Raw genomic sequence first — 25,380 nt, 5'->3', positions numbered from 1 at the left:
TGAAAAAACAAGGATTTTTATTTTTGCGGGAAAAATATTGCCAGCTTCAAATCCTTTTACGTATGAAGTAAATATTTTGAGTATATAAATAAAACATATAAATAAATCATTTTAAGTATTATCATTAATCAAACGATTTTAATGGATTTTATGCACATAAAATAACATCGAAGACATACCCATTGGACTTTAACTTGTAACTATACTTGAGACCTTAGAACTTATATCTCAAGGTGGGTGGCGCATTTACGTTGTAGATGTATGTGGGCTCGAGTAACCACTTAGCAACACCAGGGTGGCTGTGAGCTCGCCCACCCATCTAAGCAATAAAAAAAACTTTACTAGTATTGTTATTTAAATATGTACAACTAAAACAAAAACATAAAAAATAATGTGTACTCGTAAAAAAAAGATTAAGATATAAATCAATTATCGGTTATTTAAAAAAATAATCGATATATGAATTTCATGTAATTATTTTTCTTTATACTGACAACACTGAATTTAATCTGACTGACTGACACTTCGCTTGCTGCTTGTGGTGTTGTGCTTGCGTACAAAATGGATTTGTTTTGATTTTTCTTCGATTTATTTTACTTTTATCAATAACGTTTCATACTACGACTAAAAAACATTGTGTGAATTGTGGTTTTACCCTGACCGAGATTTAAAACCGTGTATATGCTCTCCTTTGCTATTTTTAGATGATACTAATTGTGTATGAAGATGAAGAAAATATAGATATTTAAAGAATTAAGTGTGTTTTTATACCCTATTGGATAAAAATAAATTAGGAACATCTTAAACATTAAGAAAAGAAAAGTTCTTGAAGTATCTCACAATCCGACACTTATTTATATAGAAAATTAACCTCAAAACGAGTTTTTATTTTTATTATATTTTTTATAATAGTGGCGTCAATTTCAATATATTTTTTAGATATCCAATACATTTAAGAATTTGAATCAGTACATTTTTATAGTAATATTTGATGTCCATCTTGGGCCTAGCACACTATGGAGAGTGGGCAATCCCCTTTTCTGTTGATAATGCGAGCATCAAATTAGTGTGTACATTTACCTATAAATTGTCACTTGAATAAACGCACCACTTAGTTATCATAAGATCATAAGGTCTTTGAACGTTTCGGAAAGCATCGCCTTAGCCCTGGCATAGCTGATGTCCACGAGCGCCGCTGACTGCTTTTTTTCTTATTGCTTAGATGGGTGGACGAGCTCACAGGCCACCTGGTGTTAAGTGGTTACTGGAGCCCATAGACATCAACGTAAATGCCGCCGCCCACCTTGAGATATCAGTTCTAAGACCTCAGTATAGTCACAACGGCTGCCCCACCCTTCAAACCGAAACGCATTACTGCTTTACGGCAGAAATAGGCAGGGCGGTGGTACCTACCCGTGCGGACTCACAAGAGGTCCTACCATCAGTAAAACTTACCATCAGATGGGCTGTTTGCTTGTGTGCCTACAAATAACCATAAATATTTCGTTTCCTATAGATGTCACCAAAGAAATGGTCAAAGAACACTTTCGGCTGGGCTCGTGCTGAAGTTTTGGGCGCTCTCGTGAACGCAGTATTCTTGGTGGCTCTTTGCTTCAGTATTACAGTTGAGGCCGTTAAGAGGTTTATAGAGTTCGAAGTCATACATAACCCGAAACTCCTTGTCGCTGTCGGCAGTCTAGGTCTACTGTTGAACATTATAGGACTTTTTCTGTTTCACGGTAAGTAGCCAAACTCTATTTAAGTTTATGTATCTTCGATTAATTTTCTTTTTTGTCTCCACTTTATCCCACTAGGTGGGGTCGGCACATCGAATTTTTCTATTCCATTCTCTTCTATCAGCCGTCATCTCAACACTCACTCTTTCTCATATCGTCATTCACACACTCCATCCATGTCTTCTTCGGTCAACCTTGCACTGCCATTTCCATACATCTCCTAGTGACATGCATCTTCTCTCTACGTATCACATGTCCATACCACGCTAATCGTTCGCTCTTTAATTTATCAATCACTAGGGCTACTTTCACACTTCCCCTAAATTATGTATCTTGGGTTAATAAAAGATATAATCCTACAAGTTGATGTCCAAGAAGGTCAGGTCCCATAAACGTGTTTTAGGCAAATGTTTGTTTATTTGTATGTACATATATAAATTCGATTTCAATAAAAGTATGTGTGTCAAAATGTTTGTTATTGATAATAAACATTAATAATTATGAATTCTTAAACACTGTTGTATAGTAATATATCGTAACGATGACAGGAACTGGATTTATCAGCATACTAGCTGTACCCGTCCGGTTCGTTGGGTGTTTAAAATTAACATTATTATTTCTCAGCCCACAAAAATTCTCATCTTTAACGCCCCCGCAACTGGTGTAGGGAGTCCATATAAATACTAGCCTATCCATTAAGTACATGTATTTTCTATTTATTTATATTTGTATTTCTATGTATTATTGTATTATTATTTCTATGTATTTATATTCATGTACATGTCTTTTCTATTCTACATGGATACCAAGTTTCAAGTCAATCGGACGCATGGTTCAGTAGTTATAACGGAATATCCGTAAAAACCATTGTGAATTTTTTATTAGTATAGATTTCCATACGACCCGTGTAAGGTTAGCTCCCGTTTTAAATACAATTCGTGCTGCTCATTCCAAATTTAATGCAAGTAAAACCAAATTCAAGTATTGTCGAATGAATGGTTTTTTATTATAATAATCACACCGGTTATTTTGATTTTATACTTATACACCACATACATTGGTCTGTTGTGGTTTTTAGCAGGCTTCATCAACACAGTGTGTTATTACAAATAGCATATGAACGTTTCGAACCTTTACGAATCAAATTATTTCTTTGAATGTTGTACCGAGAAAATAGGATTTTCCGCTTCAAATATTCCCAATACTTAATAAACAAAAGTTTCTACGAAAAACTTGTGACCAATACACGATGATCGGATACCGCCTCAGTATGCGATTGCGTAAATCCTTGATGTCCATTTCGAATCGATTTGTGTGTCTTTGAAAGGGTTATTGACCTGTTTACTGCGATTAATAGATTTAACAATAAATAATAAAATATAAAGGGTATTTGGAGGAATCGACAAAAGGATAATCTTCCGTCGACCTGGTGAATTTGCTCGGTTAGACTGACCGTGTGAAGTTTTGGAGCTTGTAGATATTAAGTGAACTGATATTGAGAATTTCGTTAACGGGATTCAGGGATATGTAGAAGATATTGTGGATAATCACAGATGCACCTACTACTAACGACTACTACTATTATAACATACATGAAATGATCATTTTATGGATCAATCAATTTTGAATAACTCTCGAAAAACGTTTTGGAATTTAACTAGAATCCTAATTTTAATATACAAACACGACATATTAATATGTATACTGCGTATTTTGTATCCATGTAGATTTTAATGTATTATTTACATCAGTCGTCAGTTGGTGTTGTTTTCATCACAGATTGTCTTTTTATTGCTTATACGGGTGAACGAGCTCATGGCTCGCCTGACGTTAAGTGGTTACCGGAGCCCATAGATATCAACAACGTGAATGCTGCCATCGATCTTGAGGCATGAGTCTCAGTTCTTTAGTACAACCGCTGCCCTCTTCTTCAGACCGGAGCGTATTATTGGTTCGCCACAGAAAGAGGTAGGTCGGTTGTACCTACCCGTGTGGGGACTCTCAAGACACCCTATCAAGACCAGTGTGCTTAGTGCGATGCCTTAGCGTCAAACGAAGGGAAGCTGTTCTAGCACCATACAAATTTGAGTTAACTTTTACGCGATCGAGAAGTTAAAAAACTCTCACTAAGCACACAGCTTAAAGAATGTCATGCCAAACATTCGACGCGGCGACGTCGCCCAAAATACGTCATTTCGGATCCTCCTGATCCACTAACGGTGCTTTTACGTACCTCAAGCACCGGTCATTATTTTCGTCGAACCCGTTGCTTGCGACGAAGGGCTCGACGAGTAAATTAACCCACAGACACAGCCCACTGAGTTTCTCACCGGATCTTCTCAGTGGGTTGCGTTTGCGATCTGGTGGTAGATTCTGCGAAGCAAAAGTTAGCAACATAGTCAGGTTTGAGCCCCGTGAGCTCACTTACTTGTTAGGTTACGCTGACATAGCCATCAGCTTAGGCAGAAAAAATAATAATTAAGTTAGGTTTTACGCGATCGAGAAATTAAAAAACCCGCACTAAGCACACAGCTTAAAGAATGTCTGGAAGAGATCGCAGCTTGCAATTTGGGATAGCTGTTTTATTGTGATATCTATTAGCTTCGGTAGCCACTTACCATGAGATGTTCTGTGAATTATATTGATTCAATTATGGAATGTAAGAAAAATGGATACATATAGTTTTTAATCAACAGATCACGGCGGACACGGTCACTCGCACGGTGGAGTTCCACCACCTTCGAATGTCCGACACCTCACCGAGATAGTGAACAGCAACGCTGACAGAGCACTCGGTCATAACTCAACGGACAACGAGGAAACCGATGAAATGGTTAAGAAGGCCAAAACGCAGAATCACAAGAGCTGCAAGAGTTCCAGTGATCCGGGACATATGAATATGAAGGGAGTCTTCCTTCACGTACTGTCCGACGCTTTGGGTGAGTTTTTTTTTATTGCTTCGTTGGGTGCACGAGCTCATAGCCCACCTGGTGTTAAGTGGTTACTGGAGCCCATGGACATCTACAACATAAATGAAACCTTACTTTGAAATATGAGTTCTAAGGTCTCAGTTTTTAACAGTCCAACGGTTGCCTCACCCTTCAAACTGAAACGCATTACTGCTTCACGGCAGAAATAGGCAGGGCGGTGGTTGGTACCTACCCGTGCGGACTCCGAGCTCCTCCACTCCGGCTGGGCGGGGACCTAGGTACCGCCATGTGCGCGCCATGGGCACTCTCACTAGAGGACATACCGCTAGTAAAAAAAAAAAAAATTGTCCCAACAACATTCCAGTTTTTTTTATCTGTTTTATTTTTGTTAAAAGTGAATTAAAGTACGCTAGAAGGTCTATTGTCGAGAAAATTGCCGATCGTGAAATAATGTTACGTATAGTTAGTTTAGTAAAACCGGTAACATGTCCAGTCTCGAACCTTGAAAACGGGCGCATAATAATGAACATAAAGCTTTGAACGGAAAAACAAAACGCGTGTTTGGGAATCCCCACCAATACGACGAATTTACTTTCTGTATTTGCATAGATTGTATAGCCCTTACATACGTATGGATTACCACGAATCGCCCGCTCATAAATTATTGTGCATCGTAATTTGTTTTCATGTAATTCACGTGTGCTTAAATTAGCCCACCTCTCAAAAAACGTTTACGAAAAATTCGATCGTGAGTTTTAAAATAACTGTATTGCAGTAGTATTGTATTTAAATGCGATTTTTTTTAATTTCTCTCTTAAAGCTCGTGTTATAGAATCTAGATTTATAGATGTTAATTAACAGTAAGCAGTGCATCCAAGTTTAGTGTTTACTAGGTTGCATTTAAGGGTTAAATTTGTTTATGGTGAAGTAAAAAGTCAGGCGAAAAACGCTTTTTGCTAATTTCGTTACGTGACGATGTCTATCACTCAAGTTTGTTGTTTTAGCCGTTGTGTTAAATCATAAAATGTAAAAATGTTTTGTAATTCATATTTTAACCCGCATGATAATTTAATTTTACACACAATATAACACGTTTTATTGTAAATCAAATCCTCATTAAACGCAGGGCATATCTATCTAGTCGTTAATAAATTAGTTTGATAGTTTTAATATTGGTCATTTATAATACTGTAAAGGTCGCCCTTACGCAATTACCGGTAACATTGATAGCTTCGAACTTAAAACCTTGGAATTAATTGACCCGTTGACATTGACATTGACGAAACACTTTCGATAAGGAAACGACTGATTCGGCATGCACTGTGACTGATTGTATACAATAATACCCTTTTCATTTGTTTGTTTTTGTTACAGTGATATTGTAATAAAAACAATGAAACAAGAATTATCTATACTTATATATTAATATTATAAAGAGGAACGATTTGTTTGTTTGTTTGTATTGAATAGGCTCCGAAACTACTGAACCGATTTGAAAAAATCTTTCACTGCTTGGAGCTACACTATTCCCGAGTGACATAGGCTATAATCTTTTTTGAAAAAAATTAGGTACCCTTACTATAACTCCAATAATGTATCCCTACGTGTAAAAAAATACCTAAAATATTGTTTACAGCGCGTGCGCTGCGAAAACTATTGATGATAGAATAAAATAATGTACTACGACTTTGTAGAACACATTATTCTTTACAACAAGTCTCGCGACAGCATATGTCTGACTATAATAGTTATGCCACAATAAGTGTTGTTTTATTTTAAAAAATAAAACAACGCCAAATATCGTTGAAATTTTTGTTAAAGACCCGAACGGAGCCGGAGCGTGCCGCTAGTATATTTTATTCTCAGTTTAATTGATATGTGCTGGCTTATATGACATTTGTTTTAAGAAAACAGAGTACATTCTATGTAATAATACATTTAGAAACAGAAGTATAACTTCGATTGTATGTTGGTTATCTAACGTTCTTGTAAATGCTTTTGAATCAAAGGTAAGATTCGGTCAACTTGAACTTGTACCTACCATGTTGAATTCAATAAGTTCATTTTTAGACTGTCGAGATACTGTGAGCTTAACGTAAAACAACAATTTGTATTCAAATAAAGCATCATATAAAAGTTATTTACTTTTGGATTCTTTATGTGTTGTGAATTCTCAACAGGAATCGAATACTTTTGTGCTTGATAGTACATATTTAGATACTGACATCATCGCAGTACCTGCTATAAATGTCTTTTTTTTGTTGTTCAGTAAGGATGAGTCGACTTTTTTATGGAATATAATTTTAATTCCTGACAGATAGAACCAAGCACAACTCTACGAGCGATGAGACTGACCGTTGTACTTGTAAGCACGAAATCAATTGCATTTAAATTTTATGATTTTCTAGTCTTGTAATATGCATGAAAGGCTAATTGCCTACTCTGTAAATTAGTCTCAATTGACTAATTACTCTACAGTTATGCTTATCATTCGAAGATATGTTAAAAGCTACTAGTCAAATTTCTATAGTCGATAAAATATTAAAACACTAATATATTCTTCGAATTTGTTTTTGAGTATGGCAATTGGCTTCTTGTAATGCTATTCTGATCAGATTGTAGTTTTTAAAAATCTTCAATTACAAAATACACACTCATACATGTTATATGAAAAATTAAAAATTATATGGTGCGAAATGCAATAAAGTTGAATTATTTGAAACTATAATCTATTGAGAAACGAGATGAGGTGGTAAGAAAACTTTAGTAATATGGTGGTCATTTACAGAGATTTCAGTGGAATTTTTGGGAGAACCCGAGAAGCCACGTCCGACGACTATGTTTCATTTTCCCCCATTATGCACTTTCTCACATACTAATTGGTTAATAAGCCTAACCTAACTTGAACACTATTAGATGTTTCAACGTGCTAAAAACATTAAATTTACAAAATAAAACAATTCACACAACCTCACTCCTCGGGTTTTCGCCTATAAGTACACGAATACGTTTAACAATGAATCATTAAAAAAATTATGAAGTGTGAAGAAGAAAAATATTCAACTGTATTCCAAATTCAAATCACTGACATGATACCTACGAGTGTCTGATTTAAACAGCCATCAAGTCTAGCGCTGGACTCCTTAAGCCCGTCGTACAAAGTGTCATTGACATTATTTTTTTAACGCAAAAAAAGCAAACACGCGAACTATTCGCGACCTTGTTCCAATTCGTACGAAGCAATCTTATCAACAAAAATAATTTACTATAACATATCTCTAGGCGCACTACGGTTGCCCATTAATGAAATAATAATATAAAAACTCCGAAGGTTAATTAAGGATTACAGGTGTCATTACAAAACTCTTGTTATTCGATCTAATCGATAAAAAACACATGATCTGTTTTATTATTGATTTTGTAATATCACTGTACCTATAGTTTATTTGCGAAGGTTGGTCAGAAAGAAATATTATTATATAGATGAAAAGACGCGAAGACTCAAATTATAATTTTATAAGTATAATTAGAATTGTACTAACTAATTAATTAGTAATTAGTATTACAGTAAGTAAGATAAGTATTAATAACTAATTACTTAGTAATTAGTAATTGTAATTAGTTAATATTTCCAGCAGTGAACGACTGTAAGCTGATAATAATGATGATGATGAGAATGAAGCGATTAATAAATACAGTATCACTACACTACAACAAAGTAAGCAATGGATGACGACCAGTTTGTTCGCATTTGATTGATCTAGTGGTTGCTGGATGACTATTGCACCTTAAGGGATCGTACGATTTTCGTATGATATCAGTGAAAATAAATAAAAATTCGTAATTGTAAAAATGACCACACAGCTGTTTATTGGAAAAAAAAATAACTGTATTAAAATTCCAATACATTATTATCAAGAGTAGGCTTAGTAGTAGGAATTTCTCTGAGTCGAAGGCTTGCTTTTTAAAATATCCACGATGCGAATGCGATGCGTGCTCAATCGGTAGCCTGTTTTAACAACCAACGTTGGTACATAATATGTTCTATGTCAACAACGTAGGTAGGCTAAGGACACTTTCTGTAAAGTATTCTAATATTATACCATGAAAATACCTGATTTGAACACCTTGAAAATCATCATTCGTTTAAACACATTGTTACGACTAGCAAACGATAGCACTGTGTTCGAAATTGCAGCCAGACAAACCGACACAGTTCTTAATACAATTTTCCTCAAATTATCTTGTTTTTCTGGGGCACTCGATAAATATAGAAAGAAATGTTTTAATACTGAATACTGACTTACTTCGATTTTGTTTTCCCTACCAATATAAAGGATCAGATTATCACTAATACTAATCTAACTACCGTATGGCGGGAAATAGATTTGTAAGCCATAGATATAACCGAACGAAATATTCTATCAGTATTGATCATTTTGCAGCGCTCTTAAGCGTCAAGAGAATGATATGCACCGGTGCGAAATCTGAGTAATTTATCAAAAAATGTATTAATGTGAGCTTTACATCAAATATAAGGAATCATACTGGATCAGCAATGTACATGGAAATGGCGTGCTTGTTGACGTTATAAGCAAACAAAATAAGCAATATATTCCACCCGATGCCATACCCTTTTTTTCCCTACTTAAGCTGATAGCCTCGAGAGGCTATTTCAGCGTAACCTTAACTAGTGGGCTCAAACCTGACGAAGTTGCTAACACGAGCTAGCTAGCAAGAGCTGTGCTTCGCAGGATCTACCACCGGATCGGAAACGCGATCCACTGAGAAGATCCGGCGAGAAACTCAGTGGGCTGTATCTGTGGGTTAATTTACTCGTCGAGCCCTTCGTCGCAGGCGACGGGTTCGACGAGAACAATGACCGGTGCTTGAGGTATCTAAAAGCACCGTTAGTGGATCGGGAGGATCCGTAATGACGTATTTTGGGCTGCCATACCAACGCCGCTACTGTTAGCAGTAACCAAAGCAAACTTTGCCGAACCCGCCGAAGAATTCGACCTAAGTTAACTCGGAGATTTTCGCGAGCTGTACACATAATTAAAACTACTTTTAACTTGGACAGTCGTTCGTGTCCACGAAAACTGTAAAGTACGAGTATTCGAAACGTCGAAAAAAATAATAAATAATCCAAAAGGCAAGATTAAACCACAAAAGTAGTTTTAATTATTAACTCACAAATACAGCCTATTGAGTTTCTCACCAGATATTATCGGTGGGTTGCGATTCCGATTGGCTTGTAGATGAACTTCGAAACAGCTGCCATTGAGCTGTTAGGGCTTCCATGGAGGCCTTCAGATGGCCGTTAGCAAAATTTCCTTTGCCTTTGAGTTAATCCACTCGTGCTGGAGAAACAAGGAGAGCGCTGGCCACCAACCATAGTACTTAAAAACCAGAGTCCATAGATATGTGAATGTTACCGGTTTAAAGTTATTCTCTACCCATGCCTATTAGGCAAGAGACCGAAAGAGAGGCGAAAAATGTCAATCGAAGTGACTATACCAGTGTTCAAATCCTGCAGTACAGGTTTTTTTTATTGCCCTTGTAACCAGATGGGTATGCGGCCCACCGGGTGGTGAGTGATTACCGTCGTCCATGGACTTTTGATGGTTTTTTTTTGCATCTAAATGTATTGATTTTTTGAACAAAATTTAGCATTTAACCTTTGTTTCAGGATCCCTGATCGTTGTAGGCTCGGCCCTGGTCGTGTGGCTGACGGAGTGGAAGTACAAACACTACATCGACCCTGCTCTGAGTATAGTGCTCGTTATATTGATTCTGGCCTCGGTGTGGCCTCTGCTCAGGGAGTCTTCGCTGATCCTCCTCCAAACTGTGCCCACGCATATTCAAGTTAGTTGTATTTTTTTGTTGTGAATAACTTTTGGATAACTGCCATTCTGTTCTAAAAGCCGGAGTTAATTATTCGAGCGAATTAAACAGACAGCCCACAGCTTCTCGCCGGATCTTCTCAGTGGGTCGCGTTTCCGATCCGGTGGTAGATTCTGCGAAGCACGGCTCTTGCTAGGGCCAGTGCTATCACCACTCCGGTTTGAGCCCCGTGAGCTCACCTACACGTTAGGGCGAAGCTGATATAGCCTCTCAAGGCTATCAGCATAGGTAAGAAAAAATAAAACAGCCTGATTACAGACATAATCATGGCGTTGGACTACTTGTCATTGGAGGCAATGTTTTCAGTATCGGACTAATATATTGCTTTTACTAACTAGCCTGTGTCGTACCACCGTTTTGCCTATTTCTACCGACAAACCACCATGCATTCCAGTTTCAAGGTTGGGATAGCCGTTAGATTATACGGTTGAGATTTTGACATCATGGCTAATAGTGACCAGCCAAAATTCGCTTTGTCTATGTCTATATGCCATCCGCGCAGCCGAGGATAGGCAGGGTTGGCGTAAGATAATCCAGGAGAAACTTATTAAAGGAGGCCACGACCTTCAGCGTTGAGGATTATCGGCGCAAGGATGAGGATATCTATGACTTACGGTTATTGCTTATTATAAGCATGCACACAAAGCCAACCGCATTGTTTATATAGGATAATATATAGGATTACAAAACAAATGAATGTATACAGTGGCAACCTCAAACCGCGATACTATATTACACGCTTCACTCATTCATGATTCACGCGTCTGAAACATTAGTTATAATTTATCGAACGTTAAAAACATATCTGACTCATTTCTTTGTTTGCTGACGTGTCGAGTGTAAGGCCGCGCGGGCTGTTTAATCTGGCAAAATTTTCTTTGTACCGTCTTCTTTGGTTTGTTGACATGATCACGACAAGGTCACGTCCAAATTACTGGTGGTAGGACCCCTAGTGAGTTCGCGCGGGTAGGTACCACCACCCTGCCTATTTCTGCCGTGAAGCAGTAATGCGTTTCGGTTTTAAGGGCGGGGCAGCCGTTGTAACTATACTTGAGACCTTAGAACTTATATCTCAAGGTGGGTGGCGCATTTACGTCGTAGATGTCTATGGACGCCAGTAACCGCTTAACATCAGGTGGGCTGTGAGCTCGTCCACCCATCTAAGCAATAAATAAAAAAGTGGAGAAAAAAACGTCTTGGAGTTTCTTAGTTTGTTTTATTGCTTAGATAGATGAATGACTTAGCGTAAGAGTCCATAGACAACATAACGTGAATGCCGCTGTGCACCTTGAGACGTCGAGGTCGAACATTTAATTGTATTGTATAAAGGCGGTCTCATTAAACAGGACGCTGGTACCGACCCGTGCGGTCTCACAATTCGTTCAATGACCAGTAGGCAATTAATACGTGAAGTAAAAACTTTGTACCCCTTTTTACGAATATTGCGCGGACGGAGTAGTACAAAATTTCCCACACTTATAGAGAATATAGAGAAGGAGTGCAGAATGTTAATATTTTTTTTTTAAATTTGCGTAGAAAATACATTAAATCAATAAAAAAAACATTACACCCACTACCATGTATTTGACACACACACGCATGCACCCTATCTGTTTATTGTCAACTTTTCTTATTGCCTATAGTCTGTGGTCAAATAGAGAATAGAGTTATATAAAATAAGACATGACTTAAAGGTCTTAGCTACCAGGTCATAAAATCCCTTAAAAAAAATTTGAATAATATTGTTTGTCTTTATTAATGTTTGTCTAAATTGGAGTTAGTCTTGGCGAAATCTGTGATTATAGAAGTATAATATAGTAGTAGTAATATAGTATTTTACAATAGAATCATAATAGTGTGAAAACTTATAATTTTAATTAATTATAGTCGAATTTCGACTACCACTGGTATTGATAAATATATTAATTTAGGTGGACGCGATACAAAGGCGACTCAAAAACGTTGAAGGGGTAATGGCCGTTCACGAGTTTCACGTGTGGCAGCTCGCCGGCGACAGAATTATAGCGAGTGCTCATATCAGGTATGCATACTACTACTAACTAATCTTACTACATACTAGTCCCTCAGATCCATACAAGAAATTTAATTCCGAAATGAACGAGAAATCTTTGAGCTTGTATTAAGCAAATCAAGTGTCAAAGTGATTATAGGATTCACATATGGGAGAATGAGCAAGAGCGGTCTTCTGTATGTTTAGTGCAAGTTTTTTAACGTTCTCGATAGCGTAAACGTTAACTCAAATTTGTATGCAGTTAGAACAGCGCCCCTAGCGGCAAAGGTAAGCAAACGTTCCAACTCCATACAATTTGAGTTAACTTTTACGTTATCGAGAACGTTAAATAACTCGCACTAATCACAGTGAGTGTTTTTTTTATTGCTTAGATGGGTGGACGAGCTCACAGCCCACCTGATGTTAAGTGGTTGATGGAGCCCATAGACATCTACAACGTAAATGCGCCACCCACCTTGAGATATAAGTTCTAAGGTCTCAGTACAGTTACAACGGTTGCTTCAAACCGAAACGCATTACTGCTTCACGGCAGAAATAGGCAGGGCGGTGGTACCTACCCGTGCGGACTCACAAGAGGTCCTACCACCAGTAAAGCCAGCGTACTGAAATCGCCAATTGGTATTCACTGATGCCAAGGTGTAGGTTCGCATGGGTGCGTATCGCCGACCTGCCATCTACCACGAGCAACTATGCATTTCTGTGGCTAAGGAGTTATTAAAAAAAGAAGGATTCGAACTCATGTATCTGGTAACCAAAATGCGGACCGCGAAACCGGTTGTTTACTCTTGTAGAGCATTTTCGTATCATGCGACTACAGTATCGGTATCCTATACCTACTTTCCTATTATTTAAGAGGTTCTAAGTGGTATCATTACTATTGGTGGTGGTAGCATATGTTGCAAGTCCGCATGCGTGGGGACCATCTTTTTTTTGTTGATGTTGTTGTCCTTGTCTCACATCTCATGAGGTCAGCGTACCATGTTCTCTTATCAGACGACCAGTCGCCTATCTGACATTAACCCTCCTTCAGGATAAGGACCACCATCCTGTCAGTTTTGACTACGAAGTAATGAGCTAAAGTTTTAAATTCTAAAACTGCCGTTAGTGTTTGCTTTAAATACATATTAAAAATAAACATTTAATGATCTTGAAAAACAAACTAAATCTTATTTTTTTTTTCTAATAGCCAGTTATTTAAATTTATCGAATTAATGTGTAAATTATAAACGTAATATTATTGGTCGTTATTTAATGTTGATATCCGATTCTTCCTAGTATTGCCACACACACACACACACACGATCATAAAAAAAATATAAATTTAAATAAATTATTTAATATTATAATAACTTGTTTATTTCACTGACGGACTATAGGGGTGCGACGTTCTGTGTCAATGCTCCGAACTAAAATCGTTATGAGGTTGCGTAAATCAACATTGACCCACTGAGGCGCTAATGACACCTCAAATATACAATATTATAACAAGATTAAAGATTAAACTTTATTGAAACTTACAACCTGTTTGTGTATAAACGTAACGAATGATAATGAATGATGAAAATTAAATATAATGGTAGGCAGCGACTTGGCTGTGCTCCAGGCATTGGTGATGTCCATGAGCATCGGTAGCCACTTACTATCAGGTGGTCCGTATGCTCGACTGCCTACAAAGTCAATAAAAATACTTTACAGAATATTATAATAATAAAACTGCTTTTATGGCTTATCTTCGTATTTATATGGTCATTATATTATTTTCGTCATTCGTGACTATCGAAAACTAAAGTATCCCGAACTTCGGTTATACTAATATCATTACAATAAAATAAAATAAAACATAAGAAACCTGATTGATTTGTGAGTTACGCTATGATATGTCTTTATTCAAACGAGGTTTGCGAAAGGTACTTGAGTAGTTGCTGACGTCCACGAAAGATGGTAACCACTTACCATCTGTTGGGCCATTTCCTTGTCTGCCTTCATGGCAATAAAAAATGTAACTTAGTGATAGTGTCCAGTCTCGAACCTGGAACCTATCGATATAACTACACAATGTGTACGGTAACCCATCTCCGAGCCAAAGTCGAACTAAAAACTTTCAGTAAGAGAAAACGAAGCTTAAAGACTTATTTTAGTGAGCTTATATTTCAGGACGCCAAAATTTCTCAATACCCCTGTATTCGTCAGTTTGATTTTTAATTGCATTATTCTGTGTACAATAAAATAAAGCAATTGACAAATACCTAACGTGTTTATTCTAGTGATATTGCATTAAGATTCACAGGGTACTCGAAAGGGGGCCCATGTTTCGTTTACAACGTCAGTTAGATTCACATTTAAATCTTTGAACTAAATATTTACTCAACACAATTGGGACTTACAATGACCAGTGTTTCAATATTACAGCAGCGGTTTGATTGTGATTTGTTGAAACAACATTGGCTGTGCGCGACCGGAAGTTTTAAATTTCCACAATGAAACTTCCAGTAATAGGTAAATACTTTCGAATACTAGGTAATATCAGGTATTTGCTCGTGATATACATACGCATTTCATTCAAAGACAAAATATAGGTCATCGTTCGCCTTAAGATTAGGTGTAAAGCTTTATTTGTATTGTTACAAAAATAATCCAATTCCTCAAAGCAAAAATCACAATTGGACCAACAAAAACATCAACTTTAAAAAAACCCATCAAAATGGATTCGAATAGAAAAACGTTGTGAGGTAACGAACATAAAACATACTCGAATTGAGAACCTCCTCCTTTTTAGAAGTCGGTTAGAAACAATTTAATTCACTTGCACTTATCTACTACTGATTTAATGTACATGCTGATATCTATACATGTGAATTTCGTAACACTAGAATATTCACGCGTCTTGAATAACAACTCTATGTTTAACAACCGATTTAAATAAAACAAATATATTTAAGCACTGGCAACTTGTCCACCTGGACGATTAACCTCAAAGCACACTTTGGTTAGCACGTATCTATCTAGTATATCTTTCGCACGTATTCGAGTATATTCGGTATCGTAGTATTTCTTTTGGTTTTCGCGATATAATTAAAACTACTTTTGCAGTTTTATCTCCAGTCTAAAATGACAATCATTTTCGTGCTTTCATGGAACTTTTTACTGGTGGTAGGACCTCTTGTGAATCCGCACGGGTAGGTACCACCGCCCTGCCTATTTCTGCCATGAAGCTTTAATGCGTTTCGGTTTGAAGGGTGGAGCAGCCGTTGTAACTTTACTGAGACCTTAGAACTTATATCCAAGCTGGGTGCCGCATTTACGTTGTAGTTGTCTATGGGCTTCAGTAACCACTTAACACCAGGTGGGCTGTGAGTTTGTCCACTCATCTACGCAATAAATAAAAACAATGATAACAATAAATGCTAAATTAAACCGTAAAATTAGTTTTACAATGCAAAAATAGTTTTATTTCAATTCTTTAAGGATTATTTTAACACCAGTGCACAACGCGTTCTGCTACAAAGTACTATACGTAAATTGAATACAAATTCTTTTGTCGACGTTTTTAATTTTATGTCATTAGTACAAAGTGGAACGAATTTTAAGACTCAAAGATGACCGAATGACACGAATGTTTTCTAAATGTGCGAATTTGTAAATTTTGCATTTAACAACGTACTTTTCTGCAACTTCTTCGCAAGTGATTCGATTTTGGCAAGAATCCAACATTAAATATTCTTTGTTACAGTGTTAATGTCAATGAACCAATGCCTTTATTTATCATATCGTAATAATAAATGTACCGTGAAGTTTTCTTATAAATTTTAACGTCTGTACTTTTGCGCTTTGTACATGGCGGCGTGCATAATTTCGAGCAGTAATGTAAGCTAAATTGTAGATTTAAATAGGGTTTTATTTCAAAATTCATATTTTAATTCGCGATCATTTTATTACTGATTTTGATACTGTGTTATTATTTTTATAACTGTCATAATATTTGATATTTTTTTTTGCTCTTAAGCTACCATAGAACTTTGGCAAATGATTTTAAAATATAGTAATACGTCATGTTTCCTTCTCGTTATGACACAAGCAAATTACTAGAACACGGCTGTAATCGTAAACAAATTTTGTAATGGCGGTGTTTATATTCTATAACCGGCCACACAATGGTGTAACTAATTAATGAACAATAAAAAATAGCTATTATATACAGTCAGTACCTATGTGAGGTTAGTTGCAAGTCACATCCGACACAAAACCTATTGACTACTTAATGTGGATCTGTGACGATTTTTTTTTTAGATAAACTAGTAATAAATTTACCACGCCATATATGTAATTGCAAAGGCCGAAAGTACGAAAAGAATGGAATTGAGAGATTTAAAAAGAATCCATCTAATCTAATCTAGCTTAGTCTTAAATGAATAGTGGTCAACGGACTAATTAAGAACGTATTAATAATATAATATTTCAGCAAAATAGTATTATTGAGTAGGTAGGTGGAAACAGTTTTAGTCTAATGTGAACGAACTAATACCTACACAGTGCAATATAAATTCTCAATACGTAACGTAACGAATATTATATTTAGAGACGACGACAATGTTTTCGGATTTTCTAATAATACCTACATAATATATAGATTATGTAGAATTAGAAAATAGTATTTTACGAATTCTTTAACTACCCATGTATTTGTTATCTATACTTCTATATTAATATATAAATCTACAGTGGTTTTTATGGATGTTCCGTTATAGCTACTGAACCATGCATCCGATTGACTTGAAACTTGGTATTAGAAAATACATGTACTTAATGGATAGGCTAATATTTATAGGAGTGTTGGATCCCTAATAATAATGACAACAGATAATAATGTTAATTTTAAATGCCCAGCGAAGCGGGCGAGTACGGCTAGTATTGCAATAAAATCTTATCTAATGATGATATCAAAATACTATTTCACTAATACAGTGGATGTGTGGTGTAGCCTAGAATAAAGTCAGTACATCAACGCAGTTCTTCCTTTGGGTATCGTAAAAGACGGATAAGGGAGAATGAGGAGCAGCGTTTTCTGAGCATTATACCAGAGTAGTACGTTCGTCATCTGAAAATTACTTTAGCGTGTTGAGTTTCTATATCCAGTAGGTAAGGCTAATGAGACACGATGGTCAGTTAAGCGACTAAAGTATATTTGGGCTATAATGATTACAACGCAACGTGCTATCGACAATCCGACAATCTGTAGACCGCTTTTTCTACGTCACCCATTGCTACATACAAATGCACTGGACGTCTTAGCCTTTAGGCGACGACGAATTCAATATATAAAAATAAAAAAAGACCGCTATAGCATCACTGTAATATAATTATCGCTTATAAATATATAGTCCCTACAGGCGTATTGTTAGTCCATGCGGGTAGGTACCACGTTTCTGCCTATAATTGATTAACTGCCTATTGAGACCTCGATTTCGTGTCTGAAGGTGAGGTGAAGGCTTACGTTGATGATGAGGTCCGATAAATGTTTAACACTAGATGGGCCGTGAGCTCGTTCACTCATCTAATATCGTAAGTCAATTATAATACCCAGAAGAAACGGGGTGTTGCTAATATAGGCGGACACCCCACAGCCAAAATATTACACTTCGAGAAGGCGGCACGACATGAGAACCCTCTTGTCATGGCTGCTGGAAACTACATACCCGATCCTGTAGACCGAATGGTAAACAGTCGAGTCGACGTCGCCCAAAGCACGTCATTACGGATCCTCCCGATCCATTAACGGTGCTTTTAGGCACCACAAGCACCGGTTACCGTCCTCGTCGAACCCGTCGCTTGCGACGAAGGGCTCGTCGAGCGAATTAACCCATAGACACAGCCCACTGAGCTTCTTGTCGGATCTTCTCAGTGGGTCGCGTTTCCGACCTGGTGGTAGATTCTGCGAAGCACTGCTCTTGCTAGGGTCAGTGTTAGCAACGCTCCGGCTTGATCCCCGTGAGCTCACCTACACACGTTAGGGTGAAGCTGAAATAGCCTCTCAAGGATATCAGCATAGGTAGGGAAAAAAAAATTATAATAAGAGACTATTAGATTTTTTAAGTTCGTAAACTGAACCGAGTTCTCTTTTTAAACCGACCGTTAGGAAATTATTGAAATATCGAGTTGAAAAAAACCGAATCACAATATCAAATTCCGAGATAAAATCTCAAACAATGAAATTGTAAATACAATTTGTCTTTGCACTTAACTTAAACTGCTCTACTTAATTACGTTTTCAATTTGAATAGAAATTCTGATGTCATCGCTACATTTCTATGTCGTTTGTTTTACATTCGGTTGACTTTAAATCCGATAGATAAATAAATGCAATGTTTAGTTTGTTTATTTGCTACGCTTTAAAGTTTCAAATACTCGACCGATCGTCATAAAAGTTTCATGGACATTGTCAGCGAGCGGTACAGATAAGAATAAAAGAGTAACATTCTATGCAGAAAAAAAGTAAGGATAGTGTTATTTTCCATCGTCATTAAGAACATCGTATTGTTTGATTTGTTTTAGATGTCGCAACCTGTCTGAATATATGAAGATAGCCGAGAAAGTCAAAGAATTCTTTCACAACGAAGGTATTCACTCTACGACGATACAGCCGGAATTCGTTGAAGGACCTCAAGACGAAAATGAAGTGAGTTTTTGTGTTTTTGTATTTTGCTTGGTATGTACATAATATATAGACAACGCGATATGGGTCGGAATAAAACTGAGTTTCACTAGATAGATCACTGAGGTAATTTGGCTTAAATCCCGGGGCTTAGGGTAGAAATATTTGTCTAAAGAATCTTTCTATGGATATATAGACACTTAATGCCTAATTATAAATGATATACAACCCTTCATGCAACTATCGATAAAATACAATTGCCCGGATTAGTTTGATTGAGGTTAAATGTGTTTACTTCGATTGCCATTTGAATAATTACGATTCCTTATCTTGTTTTTGCTATCTGCGAATTTAAAACGGTAAACGATTTCAATTCGTGAATTCGTTAGAGGCTGCTGACATTGTTAAAAAAATGGGGGGGGGTCTACGTAATTGTCACTATTCGTATCAGAATGATGACGGTTCTTGGCATGTCCGGAAAAACAAGGATCTGGAGAGGCTTTTTGGTGAGCCATTTATTTTGGGAGAAGTGAAAGCGCGGAGGCCTTCCTCCCCCCTTAAGGAGGCCAAAGTACTGCTGGTCTGACGCCGGTATACATAGTTACGCATTTAGTAAAAAGTTGTTATTTTATTATTACAAACAGATTTTATTATTACCTCAATTTATTTGTATAGATTTTAATTACGAACCAGCCTCGCATTTGCTAGTGGTTAGGCCACTAGTGCTATGAAAATAAATTATAAATAACTTAATTTTGACATATTCATATAAAATTTAAACCTTTCACTATGATGTAATATTTTAAGTAAATGTACCCAAATAAAGAGCACATAATAAATACCATAATACATAATACGATAATACCATAATAATACAAAAGGCTGTCGCACTACGAATATTTTATTAGCCATGCTGGAGTCATGGTCCAGACGGCTGGCCGATCCTTCGGCTGGTCGTAGGACCGTCGAGGCGATTCGCCCGGTCCTTGTGGATTGGGTGAATCGTGACAGAGGACGCCTCACTTTCCGGCTCACGCAGGTGCTCACTGGGCATGGTTGTTTCGGTGAGTTCCTGCACCGGATCACAGCCGAGCCGACGGCAGAGTGCCACCATTGTGGTTGCGACTTGGACACGGCAGAGCATACGCTCGTCGCCTGCCCCGCATGGGAGGGGTGGCGCCGTGTCCTCGTCGCAAAAATAGGAACCGACTTGTCGTTGCCGAGTGTTGTGGCATCGATGCTCGGCGACGACGAGTCGTGGAAGGCGATGCTCGACTTCTGCGAGTGCACCATCTCGCAGAAGGAGGCGGCGGGGCGCGTGAGAGACGCACAATCCCGCCGCCGTCGAGCGGGGGCCAGGGAGGCGGATCTCGCCCAAGCCCTGGCCCTCTAAGTGTTTCGGGTCCCCCTCACATGTCGGTCTGGGGACCGGCGAGGGGGGCCTAAGAAGACGACGTGCAAGCTGCTCTGCACGCGTTTTACGCAAGAGCATCCGGGTGATGGAAGGCCGGCTATCCTCGACCCATGCTGGTTCTGGCCCAGCGGGGTATTCCGTAGGGTAACCCACTCTAACCGGCGCCATCTAGGCGGGCTTCGGACAGTCTGCCGACCGAGAGGGCTGGTGGTCGTGGCGCCGACGACCGCCAGTCCGGCGTCCCGAGGGGGAGGGTGATGGGAGAGATGTGCTCCGCACTAAACACTTCACTTTCCCCCCTTTGCCTTTTCATGAGTTCTGTCTCATGCGAGGTTTGGACGTTGGTTGTTGAGCGACAGGAGGTTTTAGTCAGTTCGACTCGACGGATGTGAATATTGACGTCATTGTTAAATATAGTATGCTTCTCTGTCTAGAATAAATTTAGACTTTTACCTTCTGTCTTCCTGAACAATTGTTTATTTTTCATTGATCGACCGCCTATATCGCTACAAGTGGTTTAGTACAAATATCATTTAATTGATAAACCCACACTACAATGTAGTTGATTCTAAATGTAAATACTAGAATTTTGCTAACATTATCTTATTATCTTAATAACATTATCTATTGTCTTATCCTGTTGCAAAGTTTCCAATCTACTGTTATACGAAACGACATATTTGATATGGCAGCCAAACGTTAAATTTTGCTGTGAATAAAACAATCCTGTTATCATTTCTCTGTATCCATATGAATCTATATATTATTTGCATTCGCATAAAACATTTTTTAATGTTTTCAAAATGCAAAAAGTATCTTTTTTGCATATTTTTATATCACCAAGAACTGTCAATTTTAATATTTATTATTAAAATCGTTAAGCCTAGTAACATCGTAATACCTGAGATAAAGAGTGATACTCAATAATGTATCGCTTGTGAAGCGAATCTTTTTGCACGTCCATAGATTCAGTCCCTTTTACCAGCTGTATTTATATTCGGGACTGGAATGAATTTCCTGAATTTCCCTCCGTTTCTCTCGTAAGCATTATAACATGTCTCTCCAGACAAACTTTAAGGAATGTACTGTAGGCAGCAGCCAGGCTTCGTGTATTCCGTTTCTGATGTCCAGGGGCGCTTGTTATCATTTAAAAAAAGGTTTTTTTTTGGTTATTGCTTAGATGAGTGGACTAGCTCACAGCCCACCTGGTGTTAAGTGGTTACTGGAGCCCATAGATATCTACAACGTAAATGCGCCACGCACCTTGAGATGTAAGTTCTAAGGTCTCGGTATAGTTACAACGGCTGCCCCACCCTTCAAACCGAAACGCATTGCTGCTTCACGGCAGAAATAGGCAGGGAGGTGGTACCTATCCGTGCGGACTCACAAGAGGTCCTACCACCAGTCTCCAGTCAGCCTTCTAGATCAATCAATTAATGTAAGTAAACACATAACGTATTGTTATAGAATCAGAGCGGGGCGATAGAAGCACCGTGCGCTCTTCACTGTCCACCCAATGACTTGTGCCACAACGCCACGTGTTGCGGTCCCAATCAGCAGGTCAGTACTATGATATTATAGTATTTAATATCGCCTACATAATATCATAAATTTAACTTTCTAAGTCTAGCGTTTTTATTTTATTTAAGAAAGCCTATTCTGTATCCAGGGTTGCCAGATTAGAATTTTGAAAATTTACTGCGTACTTCTAAGTGTTACCCAGTTTAAAAAAAAAAAAAAACGCTAGATCAAATAATCTTTACTGTATCTTTGTGATAAGTTAAATCTATTGTCTTATTCTGGTGGTGGTTTCTTGTACATATTTATAGTTAAATTAGATTAATGAAATTGACTTTTTTTATTTCACCTTGTGACCACTAACCAGACTCTTTAATGTACTATTTGCTGTCATCTTACATGTATATATATATATATTTTGTATAATTATTATTATTATTTTACGTATGTATAACTGCTGTGATTTTAGGAAAGATGATGAAGCGTTAAGTAGAATTTTATAAGTTTTATTTTGTATAATACACACAATGTTTATATAAATCTTGTGCACTTATAGTTTAGTAAAAGAATTTTAATGGGTGTGTTATTTTCGGTAATGTCATAGCGAAGCATGAATTCAATGCTTTATTTATATATGAAAGTTGATTCTTGTTTATCTCAAGATGTGTCAAATTAAACAAAATTGCACTGTGTTAGTTTTTTTGTAAAATTCAAAAAAGCTGGAACTTTTTGTCTTTTAACATCTACCGAAACTTTCGCATTCAATCGAAGGATACAGATCAAGCAACATCGACTCGGATGTTACGTAGACACGACACATTTTAATTTTTTTAATTTATTATAGAACCTCGTTGTTAATAAAATTTGTTCCTTTGAATTTCAACTATGCTCTATAACTATAAATAACAGTGATTAACTCGATTTTACCTTGAAAATTTTCCTGATTTTTCTACCTGATCACACTTTTCGCACCGGTCACTAAATATCAAGCAAACATTGTTACTGCCTACTTCATTAATTTTTTCAAACTTTTTTTTTTTTTCTTATAAATGGTAACACTAAAATGAAACGCGACATTTTATGGGCAAAATCGATTTAATTTCTATTATTACCTCATAGTTACTTGGAAAACAATATCAACGACATTTTTGTACTTATAATTAACGAAAGTACCTAAAAATGTCCTTTCCGATTACAGTATAACGGTTTAGAGACAATAAGAGTTCGATAAAACTTTTTAATGGAGATGAGGTTGATACGTGTGGACTGTGCTGACTGCCAACCGTCGAGCTAAAAGGAACAAGGACTGTTTAATTTTAAAAAAAAATTGCATTAACTAATACAATGTATAAATATATTTATAAAAAAAATCATGTTTTCTTAGTGCCAATGTTGTAACTGAGGCTGTGTTTTTTTTTGTACATTTCATGTAAAAAATATACTTTTACTGTATTAAATAAAAATGTAAAACATTTTATACGTTGGATTTGACTTTGATTTATTTTTTTGTATGACTAAAACTTCCTTGCACGCCCTTTTTAATAACTAGGTTGAGGTGTACTCTTTCGACTTCTATACTAACTAACCTGCCCGTAAAAATTTAAGAGTAATATCGATTTGTACGTAAAAATTGTTATCTTGTGACGATGAAAAAGTTTTTTTCTTGGACTTTTAAAAATATTATAAGATTCGATGTAGAACATGTTCTCAAAAGTCGTTGCGTTCTACCTTATACGCAGAAAATAATAATGGCTCAATAAATAAGGCCTTAATTTCAGAAATACCATATGTAACATATTATGTGACAATGATAAAATAAAATTTGCTTGGAGTCTGAAGAAAGCCTAAATTTTTTTATGATGATCCGCTCCAAGACTGAAGCTTTTATTCAATCTTAAGTGTCCTGTTTAAATATAAATAATTTGTTTTGTGATTTTTCTATAGTTCTTGACAACATTCCTATTTTTCTTTGTCTTAAATGTGTATTCCTACTACTATGGACACAATTAAAAAATATCCATATCAGTTCAATTAGCAAGTTATGCGCATACCAACAGACGAAATTTAATTTATATTTTGTAGATAAAAATTAAAGGCTCCAAATAGCATAAATTATCTCCCATTATGCTAAAAATAAAATTTGCTTAAAAATATTGAGCAGTACTCTTTACGAACTGAACTCTAGATAAATTAATAAAGTAAAAAATAAATATTAAAACAGAATCCATTAAACCAGTAGGTTTCTCATCCTTTTTATTGGACTCAATCGACAAAAATATAAAATTACATAATTAAAGTACCTAATAAGTACATATCCACTCACGGTCAAGCAAAGTATTGGTTGGACACAAAGTCTATTTGTTCAATTAACATCATGAAAACTGAATTTCAATACTAAACAAACCCCTCCAAATTAAGTTGGCACAAAGTTTACAAGTAAAATATTTACTTGACATGCCTTTGATATACAGAGGGACTTTCAATTGTCATTTGCATACATTTTTAAAGAAACAATTTACTTGGGAATCACTTTTATCAAGAATTCAAACAATTGCTCTGACCTTTCGTGAAGCGATATCAAATTCAGTAACAAATATACAGGTAACATTTACTTTGTATGATGTGTATTCGTAGATTTCGTTATCTAACCAAATTATACAGATAAATATAGAGATATTATTTTTCGCTGTTTTTTGTTTTTGTAACACCGACTTACTAACATTTTTTTAAATGAACAAATACTTATATGTTGCAAACCGCAGTTTTAAATGCAGCTTCAATTAAGACTAGGAATAAAAATTCAGAAATCGTTTCGGAGAAATTAGTATGTTGTTCACTAAGGCGTATTTTTTTCAGGAGACATTAACACCGCCTGCGGCAGTCACGCCGTATATGTGTAGACAGAGGAACATGGCGTCTCGATCGGAGTCCGTCTCCTCAAATATCGCCGGCAACGCACCCAAGCCTGGGTGGAACCTGGAAGCCCTCGAATGCGGGTTCGTCGAATGACAAAAATAACTGCATGTACTGTCGTCGATGTTTTTCGTCACGTGAATCAATTTATAAATCGAACTGTTTTTTTTTTTTTTGTAAACCTCATTCATTTCGTACTTTGTGATAGTAGAGTTTAGAGTTCACATTCAGCTGCTCTGTGTTCTGTTGCATTTTTTTTAAATTCTGTTATTTGTTTTATG

General features: G+C 36.8%; 1 protein-coding gene across 2 annotated transcripts in view; it reads left to right on the top strand.

Moving 5' to 3' along the window:
- Positions 1-25,380, top strand: part of LOC101740873 (proton-coupled zinc antiporter SLC30A1) — a 35,016-nt gene that overhangs the window by 4,698 nt on the left and 4,938 nt on the right. The window contains exons 3-9 of one of the 2 annotated variants that reach the window (XM_004927720.5): positions 1,517-1,739; positions 4,433-4,675; positions 10,359-10,534; positions 12,505-12,614; positions 19,155-19,278; positions 22,136-22,228; positions 25,043-25,182. In XM_004927720.5, coding sequence (XP_004927777.2) covers positions 1,517-1,739; positions 4,433-4,675; positions 10,359-10,534; positions 12,505-12,614; positions 19,155-19,278; positions 22,136-22,228; positions 25,043-25,182 — 1,109 coding nt within the window. Of the gene's footprint in view, positions 1-1,516; positions 1,740-4,432; positions 4,676-10,358; positions 10,535-12,504; positions 12,615-19,154; positions 19,279-22,135; positions 22,229-23,384; positions 23,671-25,042; positions 25,183-25,380 lie in introns of those variants that run through there. The other variant, XM_004927721.5, reaches the window with a different exon arrangement.

The sequence above is a fragment of the Bombyx mori genome, chromosome 13 (assembly GCF_030269925.1).
Source record: "Bombyx mori chromosome 13, ASM3026992v2".
NCBI classification, from domain to species: domain Eukaryota; kingdom Metazoa; phylum Arthropoda; class Insecta; order Lepidoptera; family Bombycidae; genus Bombyx; species Bombyx mori.
The sequence above is the reverse complement of the archived record's forward strand: the minus strand, read 5'-3'. Positions and strand labels throughout refer to the sequence as shown.